Genomic DNA, 17,651 nt, shown 5'->3' with positions numbered 1-17,651 from the left:
TAATCAGACTCCATCACCTCTCATTCACAACATCTTTTGATTGTGGTCATCTACCCATGAGTTCCACTTAGCAACAATACCAACTATCCCACTACTCCCCACCACAGCGCCATGGGACTGGCACTCAGCTAGGAGGGGGGTAATGTTTACCGTAGCATAAAGGAGCGGGAAAATGGAGTAAAGGAGCGGGAAAATGAAAAAATGAGATAACCAAAAGGGCACAGGATAAAGGAAGGAAAAGGCACCCTGGATGGAAGTCAGACCTTGAAAAAATTTGAACGACGATCTCTCCAGAAGGCCTCAATGTCACCTCGAGAAAAGAAAAGAGTAAAAGTGCACCATTAATTGTGAAAGCGCTCCCAAATCCTTGTAAAAGAGTGCCAGGATCACTCATGTGCAAATTGTATGCACTAGTTGGGAATGGGATAAGTTAGAACGGTGGGAAATAGGAAAAGAGGGCCTAGGCTAATGGTCGGTCATGTAAAAATTGGGGATGATCGACCAAAAAGTAGGGAGTGTATATAAAGTTCAAAAGTGAATGAGAATATCATTCTTGTGTGTGGCCAAAGCTTCTTCTTCTTCTTCTCTTGTTTCTTACCTTCTTGCTTGTGCTTGAGTGAGGGATTGAGGGAGTGTGAGGGAGTGAGGGAATGAGTGTGTGAGAGTGAGGGATAGTGGAGAAGAAGCTCCCCATCTTCTCTTCTTCTTTTCTCTTCTCTTTTCTCGCGCGGTTATGGAGGATGAAGCTTGACGGAGAGGGCTTGAGGTTGCTTGCGCTTACTGCAAGGATCGTGGAGCTATTGGAGTGCAAGAGAGAGGAGGGAAATCGATCGAGCATCAAGGTAAGCTCACTACACCCATAAGGTAGGCATTGCGCATCGACTATGTGCGAGGTAGCCATGGCCGCTCGGCTTGAAACGCTTGATCAATAAGCAGACCATAGGTCTCAAGGTAGAGCTTCGTAGCTCCCCTTCAATGATTGTATATTCAATATGTAATTGCTTTGTAGAATATTATTCAGCACATGGTGCTGGGGATGGTGGAAGGTGTCATATTTTTTTTCTTTGTAAAACCATTGCTATTCACGTCACTTATTTACTGCATGTGTCGCTTTCTAAGTCGGTATATGTTTCACCATATGCAAATAACGACGTTAATAGGGATGCAAATAACGATGTAGATAGTGATAGATCTATAAGTAGAAACATCTATATTGACCCTTTTAGCAATGACATATGTAAAATTTTTTATAAATATTTATGTCACTTTAAATGTTGATATGTGGTATGTATCTTGTAGTGCATATAGCCATACAATACTTATTTACCAATACTCAATAAAACATATTACATGGAATGCAATATATGATTTTTTCAAAGGATGAAATTTGAATTTCTAACAATACATATCATGATCTTTCATCAATCTATAGATTAGACTATTTAGTTAAAATTTTTATTACAATATAATAAGTACTTTTTGTTATTTTATTCAATATAATTTGAGATTTGGCCATGTGGTCAAATATTTTTTATAATATAATATGTAATTCTTTTATTTTTTCCAATACATTGTGAAATTTGACCATGTGTCAAAATCTTCTCCCTAAACTATCTCTTGGTCAAAATAGGGACTCTTGTAGTATCATAATATCTTACAATAAATCAACCACTTTGTTCATTCTACTACACAAATGACATTTTTCCATTTGGTTAAATGCTTTCTTCCATTATCAACCCTTACTTAGTTTCAAGAGAAAATACTATTTTTTACTTAAAATTCGTTACTTTTTATATTAAGACTAAATCTATGGTGCGCTCGATCACACAGATCTTGGGTATGCTAGATTTAGTCATATGGAAAAAGCTTCTAAGACAAACATCTACTCTATTATCTCCAAAAAGAAAGACCATATTCTACTTGGAAATCCTAATAATTATAGGAAGTTTGGCCATGTGGTCAAAACTTGTCTTGCAACAAGTGAATTACTTTGTTTTCATAAACCACTTGTTTCATTTTAATTTTTCATAATTTCCTATCTATATGGTCACATACAAATATCATATCATTTTTTTACAAATTAGCCACTTTGTTCATTCCACTACAAAATAAGAATCGGTCATATAGTGAAATCTTTCATTTTGTTATCAATGCTAGAATGCAATAACCCCTATTCTTGTTTCATTCAACCATATGATCAAATTCAATCTCATACATCTTATAAACCAATAGACCACTTTTCTTTATTCCACTCTAAAATTATATTTGGCTATAAAGTCAAATCCAGTTTCACAACATGTTGCAACAAATAAACCACTTTCTTTATATGGCTATGAAACTAGGTTTGGCCATATGGTTAAAACTAGTTTATGAAAATAAAGATATCTCGTAAGTTTCACCATGAGGTCAAATCTCCATCTTCCAAGTGTTTTTTACATTATCTTATGTTGATATCTATGGGATTTGCTACATAGCTACAATTATATATGGATCCTATATCACAATAAACCACATCCTCTACTTAACTAGCCTTTAAAAACCATGGCAACATATCTAATCTTATAGATAAGTCTTATGACTAAATAGGATTTGGCTAGATGGCTAAAACCAATGATAAAGTTTCTACAATATGACTCCTTTCAGGGAAAACTTACATATACAATGATTGGAATGTTAAATTTGGGCCAAATGAAATCATGAGATTGCTACATAACCACATTGATATATGGGTGGATTTGATATTGGACTAAATCTCATTCTTTGATTAAATAGGATTTGACCACATGGCCAAAAACCTTAACAAATTTCCTAGAGTACGATCCTTGCAAAGGAAACTTACATGGAGAAAAAATCCAATGTTAACTTAGGGACAAAATCATGCATGAGATTCTCTATATAAACACAATGATTTTTTGCTATATCTCATACCACATTGATAGTCAACATTTCATTATCAGGTGACCATTTGGTTAAGCCCATGGCCAAGTCTCATTATCAACAAAATTTGATCTTTTAAAACCACAGCCCATGGCAAAGTTTCTACTATATGATTCTTGCAAGGAAAACATATTTAATGCTAACTTAGGGCCAAAACAATCCATGAGATTTGATACATAACCACATCTATTTATGGTTAGATCTCATACCACACTTAATCTCAAATTTTATTATTTCATTTTATGAAAGAGTTCCTTTGGAGCATATTTATCTTGTATTTTGTAAAATCTTGCGGTGTTGTGCTTTCAATTTTCAACCTAGAAATCTTATACATTTATTTAGGTTTTGTGAAATTTGACTATTTGTAAATCCATTTTTGTTTAATAAATTTTCCTTTGTAGAACTATTCAATGACAAAGAAAGTTAGTATATCCAAAAAGGAGACCCAAACCATTGATGGAGTTAGTGGTGATTTTGTCTATTCATTAAATGCAAATGTTTATGATACTTAAGGAAAAAGGGCTAATAATGTTTTCTTATTTACTTTAAAGAGTGATCATATTGCGTTTTTCAACAATATAATGTCAAAGAGATGCTAACAAGTGGATGTACTGGGAAAGAGGGAATACCATATAATCTTGTTAATATCAAGGGAAAAAATGTAGTATACAAACTTGATCCTTTGTCATTTACCTTTACAGATATTAAAGAGAACAAAGAATCCTCTTTGAAAAAAATGGGTTTGACCTTATTTGAGGAGGTAAAGGGTACATAAGACATCATATCAGCATTCCAAGCTATCCAAAATAGTAAACTACTTTTCCTATCAAGAAAATGTGATCACCCCAACAAAAGAATGAAGCTCCAAGATAAACAAACATACTCAAGTCTTCACCTGTCCCTCAAGAAGAAAATAATACACCAAATCCCACAAGCTCAAAGTAAAAATCACCTCAACGAATTTCCTTAACACAAGCTCTAGTTGTTAGTATGGCTACTAACACTAGTGTGAGAATGATGCCACTTTACCTTCCATGTTGTAAGTTACACCTGCAAAGCCAATAATTTCTCTTGAGGTCAAGGAAGTAGAAAGAACATTTGATTTTTTGAGATAGTTAACAAGAAGGGAAAGAAGGAAAATTTTGGATTTCACATATTTGAAAAGTTATTTCCATTTGGTCCAACCAACAACACAAATTTATATTCTTGTTTATAGGTGATATGAGGCATAGGTCACTATGTTGGGATTATGTGGAGAAGCCAACCAGATCTTTCATAAAAAATCCCATGAATCTAGCAACAACAGCATATCTTATACCTTTTGTATAGGACAACAATGAGAAGAGACCCATGCATGGTGATGAGGTGGATGCTAATAAGTTAGATAGTTATAATTATTAGATTATATCAATGCTTCATTCAATTCATGCATCAAAGATATATATTCAAAGTAATATTACACATTGTCTAGCAAGGAAGCATTTTTACATCATAAAAAATGCTAGAATATTAGTTGATTGTATTTTGGAAATGTGCATTGAGCTTTCATGAATGATAAATATGGAATCACATAATGTTATGAATAATGCTCCTTATGTTGAGCAACTTTAAGAATTAAGATATTAGTGGCTAGCATTTGGTTCTCCACCAAAACCCCAACAAGGGCTTCCTAAGACAAGCTCTCAAAGAGTACTGTGGCACATAATCACATATAAGCTTACCTTCTCTTTTTGTGAAGATTAGTGTGATGCTCTTTCTTTTGTTCTATGCTAATTATTTTGATCTTTCTTTTCCAGAGATTTGTGGCATACATTGAAGAAAATTATGCATCTAGAGATTGCCATATGATTGTTAACTCTTAAGAAGCGTTTGATAGTTGGATCAAAAGCATGAAGAGAATATACACTAGAGGTGAGCTTATATCCCAAGAGTAGAGTTCAAGAAAGAAGGGAAGTAAACCTTCTCTTGCTATATTTCGTTACCTTATGGGTTTGAAGGATGGATATATCCTTACACTACAAGAGGAGATCAATGAAGGTCATATCATTTTCCTTAGAAAAAAATGTGATAAGGAAGCTATGATTGATATTGAAAAAATGGCTAAGAAAATCAAGCAAGATACGGTCCTAAAGAAGAAATTAGTCGCTCTCTTTAATGCCTCAATTCCAAAAAGTAGTGCTACGATGAAGACTTGGGAAGAGCTTGTTGATGACTATGATATCAATGATGAAGTCTACACAAAATTGGTTGGTATTTGCAATGATTGGGTATCAAAGAAGCTAACACATGGAGCTGATGCAAGTCCCTACCAAATGGATCAAAAGATATTGTGAAATTGCAAATTGAAAAAAAAGTAAAATCCTCTTAAAACCTCCACTAGTTCACCTTGGTGTATATATGTTATCAGATGCAATCTAGAAACCTTTGATCTTATATATAATGCTTATAGCGATCCAATTACCATTGGGGTTGTTGTTCTAGATATAGCACATGGAGTTGAGGGAATGAAACGAGACTGTATAAAGTTCGGAAATATTATATCCACTCCACTACAAATGACATGTGAGCCTAAACAACTTATGTTGTTATCATTTTTTGATTGAAAGAAAATGGTAGCTTTAGAAAATGCTCTTGAAAGTATTTCTTACAAGTATCACATGCTAGCTAGCATTGTTGACTTCCTACCTATTGATAGAACCTTTACTTTTTGATCTATAAAATCCTTTGTAGTTTTGACATTAGTGACCATGGAAAAAAGTTTCATCAATTTTAAATGATACATACACAATGTCAATAAGCCTTCCATTTTGGACTTCGAAAGCTTGGACAAGAAGTGCAATGATGAAGACCTTGAAGAAGACCAGAGGATTACAAAGGCCATTTTGAGAAATATAAGGAAAGTTATGACTACAATCAAAGCATTCAATGATGCTCATGAGTTTGTATTTGATGTATATGTACGTGGACTTGCATCTAAGGTGGCATTGGTAAATCACATTAAGACTATTACAATGGTTTGCAACACTCAAGAGCAAACAGAGGCTGAAGAAGAATTGTGGAGAGTCCACGAGAGTGCCAAACAAAGTTCAAATGCCCAAGAGGATCCTCCTACTAAAGTTCAAGTTCTTGAAGTACCACCGAAGCATGTAGAGGAATCAAACTAAGACATAGCAAGTCTAATTATGAAAGAGAAACTAAAGGCTACTTCAAGTGTTTAAACTATGTTCATTCTCCTTTCATCAAGGAAGATATGTTGATGTAATTTTGGCTTTTTTCCTAAAAAGTTACCTCATTAGCATTTGCAATATTCTCTTTCTTTGGTGATATTGCTTAAAGAAACTATGCCTTTAGTTTTTTTAATTTTTTGTAAAAGGTACCAAACATGTTTGATTTTAAAAATCCATGCAAGTAAATCTTTTGATAAAATAGTATTCAAAAGTCTCATTAAAATTTATCATTCTTTATAAGCACAACTGTTTAAAGGAGATATTGTAATCTAGTATATAAGAACACTTATCACAATGTAGAGTTTGAGCTAGCTATGCAAATTTTACCTAAGTGTATTTTAGATCTTACTCCAATTAAACTCTCATATGTTTTGTGTGATGATCTTGTCACATTAGTTTTGGTTAGATTTGTCCATATGGTCAAATCTCTTATATCTTATAATCTCTTTAACTATATCACTAGTGTGTATTTATGCATGCACCTTAGGATAAGAAAGCCAAAAATATTGTACATCCCAAAAAAGTTTCATTGCACCTCCCAAAGGAGTTTTACCTCACTAGCCAATATTTCAACAAAGATTTCAACTCCAATCTGTCTTTTGAGATGTGTATATGGAATATTAAGATAAAATGCTTGTTATAACTCATAAGTTTTAATATCTATGGAATATAACTAGTTCAAAAATAGAATGATTAGTCCTTAAAAAGAAAATATGAAAACTTTATCCAAATAGAGTATACCTTATCTCAATTAAATTATCATGTGTCACTTATAAGTGATAATAGTTTTGATCACATGGTCAAATGTATAATGTTTAAAGTTTATTTTAATAATTAGGACTAATAAACACCTTCTTTGTACATGCCATTTTGAAGGCCATCTTGAAATTTGTCTATGTTTAGCATTATAATGATAAGATAGTTTTTACAACTAATTATAATGCTCTATTGTTAGTGGCCCAAGTATACTTATAATTAGCAATAAAAAGTAGATATGGAAAATTGACTTTATTAGAATAGATTTTACCTCGAAGAGATCATCATATATGTTTTCTTCACTTCATTATATTACTCTTGGTTAGATTTTTTCCACATGGTTAAATGTCTCTTTTCTTGAGACATCATTTATTAACTAGTACCTATACATGTATTTCTCAATATGAAGTTAAACCGCTTTAGTGTTCTATGCCAACTTATAGCTCAAACATTAAGTAGAATGACAAGGAAGTAAATGAATCTAATATGCTTATTTTTCTTCTTTATAAATTCAAGTAAGAAATCTATGGTTGGATATTAATATATCCAACAATAGTAGAGCATGATGGTGTAATTGATATGTCCTTGATAAAAAATGTAACACAATTATATGTTTGATCTCAATGGTCTTCTTTTACAATGATGCTTTGCTAAGTCTAAAAAAATCCAAAGTTTTTAAATAGGAAAGCAATGGGTTGATCTTTGATTGGGATGTATAGAGTTTCTAATGCCAGGAGGCATATTTTACGGTGGATTTCGTGAGGTTTTACGGTGGATTCCGTAAACTTTGATGATCGGGGCTCATACACAAAGTGGATTCTTTGTGCGAGAAGTTGATGGGGACGCCTATCCTTTTCGGGCGTTTCATTAATTTAGTGTGTACATGGGTGATTCCATAGCGGGTGATTCCGCAAAATGCATATTAAATTAATAAACGTTTATGAGTTTAGAGTGCGTACTCGTAATTAATTAAGGTTAGGATTGATTTCTAACCAGTTGATTTATTTATGTAGCTGAAGACTACTAGGTATTCACTTTTGTCGGTTTAATTGTATTATTTTACTAACGATTGTGAATGCTTCAGTTGATGTGTAAAGATAGCAGCAATGGCGAAGGAAAGCATTGGAGGATAGCGAGTATTTGATTTATCACTTATATTTTGATGGGCGCATACCTTAGGCATGGTGCCTATATTTTTTCGAGCCTATTTATTGAGGCGTTGGATATTTGTTTATTATTTTGTATGCACATGGACACACGATTATGTTATTTGTACTTGGACATTGTATTGGGTACGCCTGACTCTTTGGGCACCGCCCATTAGCTTTATTTCTATTTTGTGCTAAAGCAAACTCAAAAGCTAAATGCTTGCTATTTTTTTATTTGGGCTATTATTTGAGCTTGAAGATGATTAATACATAAAATACATGCTTTGTGGAGCGCTCACACAAGGCATGGGGGAGATTGCACCCAATTGGTCTCTTGTTCATGTTGTGCATGCTTTTTACCTTGAGTTTTGTGCAAAAATTAGAGTTCTTTTGTTCTTGGGGGCCTCCGGCATTCACTATGCGAGCGTACAGCATCCGATCTGCGCACCAGTTTCTTGAAGTCTTATTTGCAAGATTCCAAGTGGGAGTTTGGGCAATAGCTTTACATAAGAATTTCACGGCAATTATTAAGTGCTTGGAGATCCATGCAAAAAGGAAATATCCTTTCTTCATGGTTTAGGGCCAAGAACAATGTCATAGACATCCACTCAAAATCATATATAGGCCAGATAAGATGGGAGTAGAAGCAATGCTCAAGGCTCTGAAGTATGTATGGGATCAATATAGAGATGTTGGTCACCATACCAACACTATTCTTATAGATGAAAGCCCTTACAAAAGATGTCCAAATCCTATTGAGAATTGCATTTATCCAAAAAAAGTTCATATCAATCATGGAGACTCTATCTTGATCAAAGAACTTCTACCATACTTGGCTTGCTTTAAGTAAATACCATGATACACGTGAAGTCATCAAGTTTGATCGATATGAATAGGAGCTAGTTCAATATGGACATGAATTGTATACACAATTCCAAGTTTTCATTGATGAATGGACCAAAGCAAAGAATGATGATATTTTATCTTCATCATCAGCACCACAAAAGACCATGATTGATAAAGATGAAAGATATATTCAACCTTCAATCACTTCTTGCTTCAAGAGACCATCAATTATACAAACATCATCAACTTGTCATCAGTTTCTTACATTTAACAACTCACAATTATCCAAGCTAAAGCATGCTCCTTTAGTCTCTACTTTGAAAGACATGGAAGGAGCATGGAAGCAATACAATTTTCTCATTAGTTAGGATATCACAAACATTTCATAAATGGTAGTATAGCTAAACATTTTCTACAAAATCTACAAAAGTTGTAAATTTTCAATATACATTATACAACAAGGCAGTGCTCTATATGGACTGATTTTGACTTTTCTAAATAAACATATCCCTTATTTTAAGAGATTTCATAATAAATTACATGGCTATGAAATATATGCTTATTCAAAATTTTAATTATTTTATGTAGTTACCTTGGTGTTTTTAAACACCATCAATATCAATGATTGTATAAGAAACTTTTAATTATTCCCTACATAAGAAAAAAATAAAATTTCTTATTAATTTCCTGCTAAAAAGTACATATAACTATGAAAAGTAAATGATAGGAAAAATGGAACATTTCCTAGTTAAATCCTATATCACTATTGCATCACCATTGCCAAATTCCAGTTTTTCATGCATGCACACCAAAAACATTGAGATCTTGTATCACCATGTGCGTGACGTGATCGAGGCTGGGATAGTAGAGCTGTCCAATAGAGGAGAATTGAGTAAATATCTTCGCCAAAGCTCTTATGAAGGATTTTCTTGTAGTTCATATTCAGAGACTTGATTTCCAGAATGTAGTTCACTTGTGGGTAAATTGAGAGGGAGTGTTAGATATACTCAATGACCCACCATAGTAAGGTGCCATCAATGATCCATGGTACTCTAAGCTGTAAGGCCCCCATTATGAGGAGAAGCCATGTGTAAGCACGGACATTAGTCGGGTCATGACTTGTATATCGAATGGGGTATATGTGATCAAATGACAAAAATGTGACCTTTGTGGATCTAGCCTTTGGGTTAGATGGAGTAGTTATATTCGTAGTAAGTTGAGGTACAATGCATCATGTTTTCGAGTGTGGGATCTATCAAGGATCCCTATTTGGAATTTGAAATATTTTTTGTAACATTCTCTGGCCAACTGGGAAAGGTTCATAATGTGGTCGGACAGGCTGACTAGGCTACCTTCCCAAGCTATAAAAGAAAGAGCTCTCCAAGTCCATTGTCAATCTATCTTTTACCTAGCCAAATTTCTTTTAGTTACCTTGAAGCTCTTCACCTATTATCTATCTAGATTGCCATCTAAGCTTCATGGTGAAAACATATGAGTGTTAAATCCATGTTTGTATTAATTCATTTGAAATTAAAGAAGTTTCTCTTCTTCTCATATTTACTGTGTGTTCTCTACTCCTTGCTCAGATTATGTTTGTTATGTCGTGTAATTTCTACATGTGGGTTTATGCATAGTATAATTATGATCTATTTGTATTCAAGGTCAAGGTATATGTTGGGCAATTGATTTTGAGTTGAGTAGTTTTCTCAATAAGGGTTGAATTGATTAGGCATTATTACACTTGAAAGTAATCCAAAGGCTTGGCATGGATTCATTTGAGGTGTGATTTGTTTGTTCTTTCTCTCATCTTGTTCCCTTTAAGCCTTACTCTCAGCACCTATATTTTTGAAACCCCTGTAGTCCTTGCTTTCTGCCCTTTAGCAAAATTGTACTTGCTAAATACACATGGATCTAAAATTTGATTTTGTAAGGTAAACTTAAAGGTCCCTTTATATACACTTAATAAGTTTTTTTTTGAAAGTTCAAGATATTCATCGGAGTATGAGTCTAATATTGTTTAGTGACTTTTTGAGTGCTTCCATCATATCTCTTGTCATGCCAACAAGTATTCTAGTAAAATTTCTAGTGTTGTAATACTTAAATAATTTTATCCATTCATATGGTAATGATGGGCTAAGTGAATGCTATCACATAATCAAAGCATAGTCTCAAGATTTTTTGTAACACTCTTTTTTAATCAAGACTAACCCAACCCTAAACTAATACATAATCAAGCATAGTCTCAACTTAGGGTTGTGTACTCTCTTTGTTTATCACGGTAACCCAACCCTAAACCTCCAATCCCATCGGCATGCTAAGAAAGCATGAGTGCAACCTATGTTTCTTGGAAAGAAAGAATTGTTGGCCGCCATACATTATCTTTTTCAAAGTCTTTGACCCTCAAGCATATTAATATTGGCCCACACAAAGGGTAGCCATGGTAGCCACTTACATGAGACCTATAATATACTGTATTTAGCAAAAGCATACTTATCATAATTAACATTAACTATTCAAGGATTGACACAACATATGATGAGTATCTAAGCATTCTTTGTACTCAAGAAAGCCATGCATGGTCCACACATACTCATACTTGGCTCATGGACTCTCATGCTTAGCTATAAGGTGTATAAGTTTTTTATGTCTTATGCATGCTTCATGCTTGCATATAAACCATGACTCATGATGAAGTCTTTGACATATAAAATGCAACGATTCTTCATACATAAGGCTTAATAATGCCATCATCTAGAGGCCCTATGTCTCACATATCATGGCTTATATGTGCATTAGCCTTATGCCTCATGTGTACAATTGTGTCTCCCTTATGAGCCTCATGCCTTATGCCTGATGTGCACACTCGTGTATACTACTCATGCCTCGTATGTAGGTTTATGTCTCATGTATGATCCTATGAGTCATGTAAATTTCTTATCTAACAAGGAAGAGATGCGTGCGCGCACACGTGCGTGTGTGTAGATGCCCACTCACAAACAACTTAATATATGCTCCCAAAGAAACCACAGTAACGTGATGTAATCATATAGCTTATGCCTAAAACACGGAAAGGCACTGAGCGAACCGCTGCAACTTCCAGAATATCCATCTCCGCTCGCATGTGCCAGGAACTTCTCCACTGCATGAATCATATTTACTTCGAGGGTGTTGTTTTCAAGAAAGCATAATTATAACGGCCAAAGATTTACCGAATGATCATGCAAGTGAACATTTGAGACATCAAGAGAACCATTACAGCTGCATTAACATGACCACACGTTTATATAGCTAATAAACTGAGCCGCGGTACAGAAGTTGAGATGATGTAATGTATTAGCACGTTGGGGACCCATTTCCATCGGATTGTAGGCGCTTAGTTATATACAATCCCATATCAGTGAGAATAGTTGCATACATGAGCAAGCATGCACGGCAACTACCGTCTTCTCTAGTCCCTTGCAGGTCGCTTGCTTGGATGACTAGCCTCACGCAAAGAAAGGGATACGTTCAAGGGTGGGTTGTCGATGCTCATTTTCATGTGACCGTCATCTAGCGCCATGAGAGGAAAGCAGAGTTTAATCAGAAAAACGGTGATTAGTATCAAAAAGAGTAATTATCGACTGCAGATGCATTATAAAGCTCAGTGTTAGAAATGGGTCTTCGACAATAAACCAAAGGCGTGAATAGTATTATCGCTCGGTATCAAATTGTTTAGTACAAGAAGAGAATGTGTCGGACGACGCAGCTGCTGCGTGGATGTTCTCCGTTTGCCAATTCCGCTTCCTCTGGTTGATGAACCAGTTGTTGATTTGCTTCAATTCCAGGCCCGTCTCTTCGACTAGCCTTGCCTTCTCCTCCTCCTAAACGTAAGGTTCCCATCGTCAGATCAGCAAGAAGGCATTTGAGATATACCATTGTTGGTGTACAACATTATGCTGATCAATGATGCACTTGTGACAAAATGTTTTCAAAAGGCTCAAGCATGCTTGAGAAAGTGTAATCGATTGCATGGAACTAGGGTGGAGAGGCCATTCACATGGCGTCTTGCAGCTTGAAAACGATGACTTATAGGTGAGACCTTAGTCTACCCACATAAGTAGTAGTATTTAAGTACCCTAGAATCAATAAGATTGGCAAACTGTTCTCATTGTTCAAAGTTACAAAAACTCTACTAATCTTTCTTCCTTGCCTTGACTTATAACTTGTTTGAATGAAGAGTTGTTTTTCAGAGTTTAGCTTTTCACGTTACAATCTTGGTCCATTCCTTGACATTTCCCTTCATTAAGCTAATATTGAACTTGTTACAAAGCCAAACCACTATATAAAATAGACTCAATTGCTAATGATGTAAAGCTTGGGCTATTTCCAAAAGCAATAGTCTCACAAAAAGCTTTTGGTGTAATCTAAAGTTGAGAAAGCAATGTCGACCATTACTTGTCTTAATTAGACTTTTAGATCTCAAGTGTACGTATGAATATATGGGAAAGGTATGCCATAATGACCTAAGAATTTGGTGAGCAATGGGTAACATTTTCTAGGAATGTCGTAAAAAGTTTACTTGGCAAAACAATCTAAAACGTGTTTTTTCTTTTAGCATTTTTTGCATTGTGTTTAAACAATTTTGTTGGTTAGACATTTGTGACTGGCCTACAACAACGTAGCTAGGTACCCATTAACCCCACAACAATACTTCAACGCATGTATCTACCCCCTTGCCATTAAGCAGACAATATTCAAGTCAATACATATTACATACTCATAAACTCTTGTTCAATTAGAAATTTGGCAATCGGAAATATTATAGAAGTAACTGCAGAAGGTCATAAGCAATGACACTTAACTAAAGCACTTTATCCTCGCTTTCCACCTTTTATCTAGGGTTAGGAGGATCTATAATATCATGAAATTGCTACATGGGGTCATAGTATAGGTTGCTAAGACATTCGCATAAAATGTAGAGAGTCATCTTCTCTAGTTTATTTATCCCTCCCAAATGTTCATTTTAGTTGTCCTAGAAAATTAATACCAAGTTTCGTTTTTGAGCATTTCAAGTTTGAAATTGCTACATGGGATCATAATATAGGTTGTTAAGCCATCTGCATACAATGTAGAGAGTCATCTTCTCTAGTTTATTTATCCCTCCCAAATATTCATTTTAGTTATCCTAGAAAATTAATACCAAGTTTCGTTTTCGAGCATTTCAAGTTTGAAATTGCTACATGGGATCATAGTATAGGTTGGTAAGCCATTTGCATACAATGTAGAGAGTCATCTTTTCTAATTTATTTATCCCTCCCAAATGTTCATTTTAGTTGTCCTAGAAAATTAATACCAAGTTTTGCAGCATTTCAAGTTTCATTAGCATGTAGAAAAGGGCTTATATTCATATTATTGGTTAAGATTCATTTTCGCATCAAGTTAAATGATAAAGTTTGATCATCATTTCAAGGAGTGTTACATTTTTCTATCTTCTTGTATATTGCTGAAGATCTTTGCTTATGCTTTTTTGGATTAATATGAATACATATTCCATAAAGGTTTATATATGATTTTGCATCTCATTTAATACTACTCTAGCAATGTTTGAGTTCCTCACGCATTCAACTATTGCGCTTTAACGTGTCTAAATGTCCTCAAATATTTGAAACTAGTGACAAGAAAATTATACTATCGAAAAATTCAAATTAGGTATCCTATGTTTCCATTTTTCTCTCTATATCCATCCCCCAATTTATGAATGCACGGGCTATTTGCTGCGGCTTTAATCAACAGGCATTCTTCTTAGAATTATGCTTAAATCCTTACATTGCATCATCCCTTAGAACTTAGAAGCGCAAGGACAAACTATCTAGGGTTTTGTGTCAGACTTATGCTCTTTCCACCTCACCATTTCTACTTGTTACGCTCATCTCTCTGCTAAGAATGTACTCTACAAGAGTACATATGCTATGTGTTTGAGGGCTATGACTTGGTTCCTTTTGTGTGTGTGTGTGTGTGTTCCTCGACAATGAAGCAACAATGAAACGGAGGGTAAGTATTAGTAGGCATGCGATAGAAGTTTTTACCTTTGCTATCGGGGCAGATAATACAGTATACTAAGGTGTGGTCTAACTTGTGAACGACAAACAGTTGCAGTACTCTTCATAAACTGGCTGCATCGATTAACCCTACACAGTACTCCCTACTACTCCGTCCCTTTGTTGTCGGTTCGCTCTTTCCCCGGTCAGCTTCCTGCTTGTGGGACTAGGAGCTACCCTAGCGACCCGGCTCTGTCGCCTACCGAGTTCTCAACTTGTACGGCTACCGCTGACGTCCCCTTCAGCCCCACCCGCACTGCCGTACTTTGATCTGTTCACGACTCCTCTATCGATCCAGTGATGCTGCTTCCCGAAAGGAGTACGTGCCAGCTACCACAAATCAACCCATTATAACCAGAAACTACATCATGTATAATCATTTCGGCCTGGCATTACAATTTACACCCCGCCGGGCCGCCCCCCCACCTCACTTTCTTCAGCCCTGTCGTCACAGCACCCAAGTGACCCAACCCGTAATCATCACGTACGCCTCCCGCTCGTGCGTGTCCTCCCACCGTCCCACGTCACCTTCTCCTTGTTTGACCGTTTACTGCCTTCGGTCACCCCTCGTTGTGCGCTCACATACTGTCATACACACTCGCCAGCTGCTGCTCGTTTGTGCTCTTTAAGTTTTTAACTCGTCCAGCTGCCTACGGTACTGTCCCTGCAGCTTGTACAATATGGCTGGTTCCGTCTCGTTCTGCTTCTAGCAACTTCATTAATTCAACTCACCCCCTTCGTCCATCCCTCGGCTCACCTCCATGCATTCAGTGCAAACCCATCGGGCGTGCTTGCGTACTCGTGACATTTTAGTCCCCACGTCTTTCTCCGCCTGTCACTTCCCAAACCAGAGGATGATCTGCTCTTGCCCACTTGCATCTTATCTCTCTGTCTCTCTTTCTGTAGAGCATATTATACAGTGTTTTTTCTATCTCAATATCAGACCTCATCACCAAAAAACCATGATTTTTCAATCGAAGATATTATTCAGCTCTCACCACAAAAGCTCTCTTTCTGTATACGGTCGGCGTTTCCAGATGTCACCTTACTACTCTCTTACCTACCCTATTCTAAATCCGTACTCTGGAATATGCGTTCTATACAGTGTTGTGTCTTTCTCAGTATCAGATCTTATCACAGTACAAAGCTAAATACTTTTACACCAGAGTTTCTAGATGCCGCGGTACTATATCGATGGAAGATACATGCTATACAGTGCTTTGTCTACTTCTCATCACCCAAAGCCATCTTTTTCTTTGCCAGCGTTTCTAGATGTCAGTATACTCCCGTCTCACCTTTCCAGTTCTAAGACCATAACCCACTTCCTTGATTCTAGCCCGTTCACGGTAACCTCTATGGTCATGGTTCACAGGCGATCATCTATCTAGCTCTTACAATGATCACCTTCTTAAAATTATTACAATTGGCTATATAAACACGGTTGCTAAGTCACTATTCTGTACTGCTGATCACTATAATTTCTCATTCGGAATTCCTTATTTGTGTAGCGTTACCCAGAAAGAGGAGCGAATCTCCTATGTAGATTATATCGGCATGATATCATAGCCATTTATATGCAATCAAAAACCTCCTACGCTTTCAAAGCAAAAGGTAAAAGGAGCTTCACATGCACCCAACCCCGGGGCCATATGGATTACATGCACCAAGGCTTGGTCTAATAAGAACACAATGGTGGGTTAGATACTTCTCCTCATCGGTCATCCCATCTTCATTCTCATAGCATGCCTGAGATAACATGTTTGCCACTTTGCCATTGGGTTATCTCTTCTTGCAATATGTTGAAATTTAGGGTTCAAAGATTTGATGTATGCAATCCACTATTGCATAGCAATGTCTAGGGTAGCACAACTAGTAATAATACCCGATACTGGCAAACAATTAGTCTCAATGACTACATGAGCACCCATAAAATACTCATTATCACATTTAACGGCTATCACAATTCTCTATAATTCTCTTTTTACCCGTGGATCCCTTCTCTGTCATTCAGTTAATACTTAAATACCAAACCAAATTGCATATCTTTGCCCTTCCTCATCATCTTACCCAATTTCCCATCCAATACCGATTGGGCTCGTATCAATAGTAATAATGATAGGTTTCCCATTTGAATAATCAGTCTTTCTCAATGTAGGAGCAAATTTCAAGAGCCACTTCAATTTCTTCATTGTTTTCTTATGCTTCCTTTCCTAGTGAAACCTCTGACCTTTCGTCAAGAGCTCATATAGAGCATCAACTACATGTGCAAAGTGAGGAATCCATGTCAAATAGAATATACATGCACCCAATAATCTACCCACCTTAGATCCATTTGTGCATACATCTTGCATTCTATCAATCCCATCTATTTTTGCTCTTCGCCCATAGAGCCTACACATATGCCCAACAATAAAAACCTCTTTGACTCCAAAGACTGATTTTTGTCTAGAAAGAGTTAATGGCAGCTCTCCTAGCAAAATCCTATCACAATCAACAATATTGTCTGCAACAAACTGTCTACATCCATAAGTATCCATCTCTTCATTCTTTTCATCTAGTGTATGCCCTTTGATCGGAACATCATCCAAGAAGGGTATTGTCAATTGTGGTATCAAATCCCCAAGTACCCTATTCATAGCATTAGTCATGTGTGTCACTAA

General features: G+C 35.9%; 1 protein-coding gene across 5 annotated transcripts in view; it reads right to left on the bottom strand.

The window, feature by feature from the left end:
* Window positions 1-12,141: 12,141 nt before the first annotated feature.
* Window positions 12,142-17,651, bottom strand: part of LOC148033715 (homeobox protein knotted-1-like 2) — a 47,199-nt gene continuing 41,689 nt past the window's right edge. For 3 of the 5 annotated variants that reach the window (XM_087681687.1, XM_087681686.1, XM_087681688.1), the window contains exons 6-7: window positions 12,633-12,774; window positions 12,144-12,463 (exon numbers count right to left, since the gene is read on the bottom strand). In XM_087681687.1, coding sequence (XP_087537813.1) covers window positions 12,363-12,463; window positions 12,633-12,774 — 243 coding nt within the window. In that variant the 3' untranslated portion in view covers window positions 12,144-12,362. Of the gene's footprint in view, window positions 12,464-12,632; window positions 12,775-17,651 lie in introns of all 5 variants that reach the window. The other 2 variants (XM_087681689.1, XM_087681690.1) reach the window with 2 other exon arrangements.

Source organism: Lygodium microphyllum, chromosome 7, assembly GCF_053477565.2.
Source record: "Lygodium microphyllum isolate KBCC chromosome 7, Lygodium_microphyllum_v1.1.10, whole genome shotgun sequence".
Classification (NCBI taxonomy): domain Eukaryota; kingdom Viridiplantae; phylum Streptophyta; class Polypodiopsida; order Schizaeales; family Lygodiaceae; genus Lygodium; species Lygodium microphyllum.
This window is presented reverse-complemented; position numbering and strand designations above follow the sequence as displayed.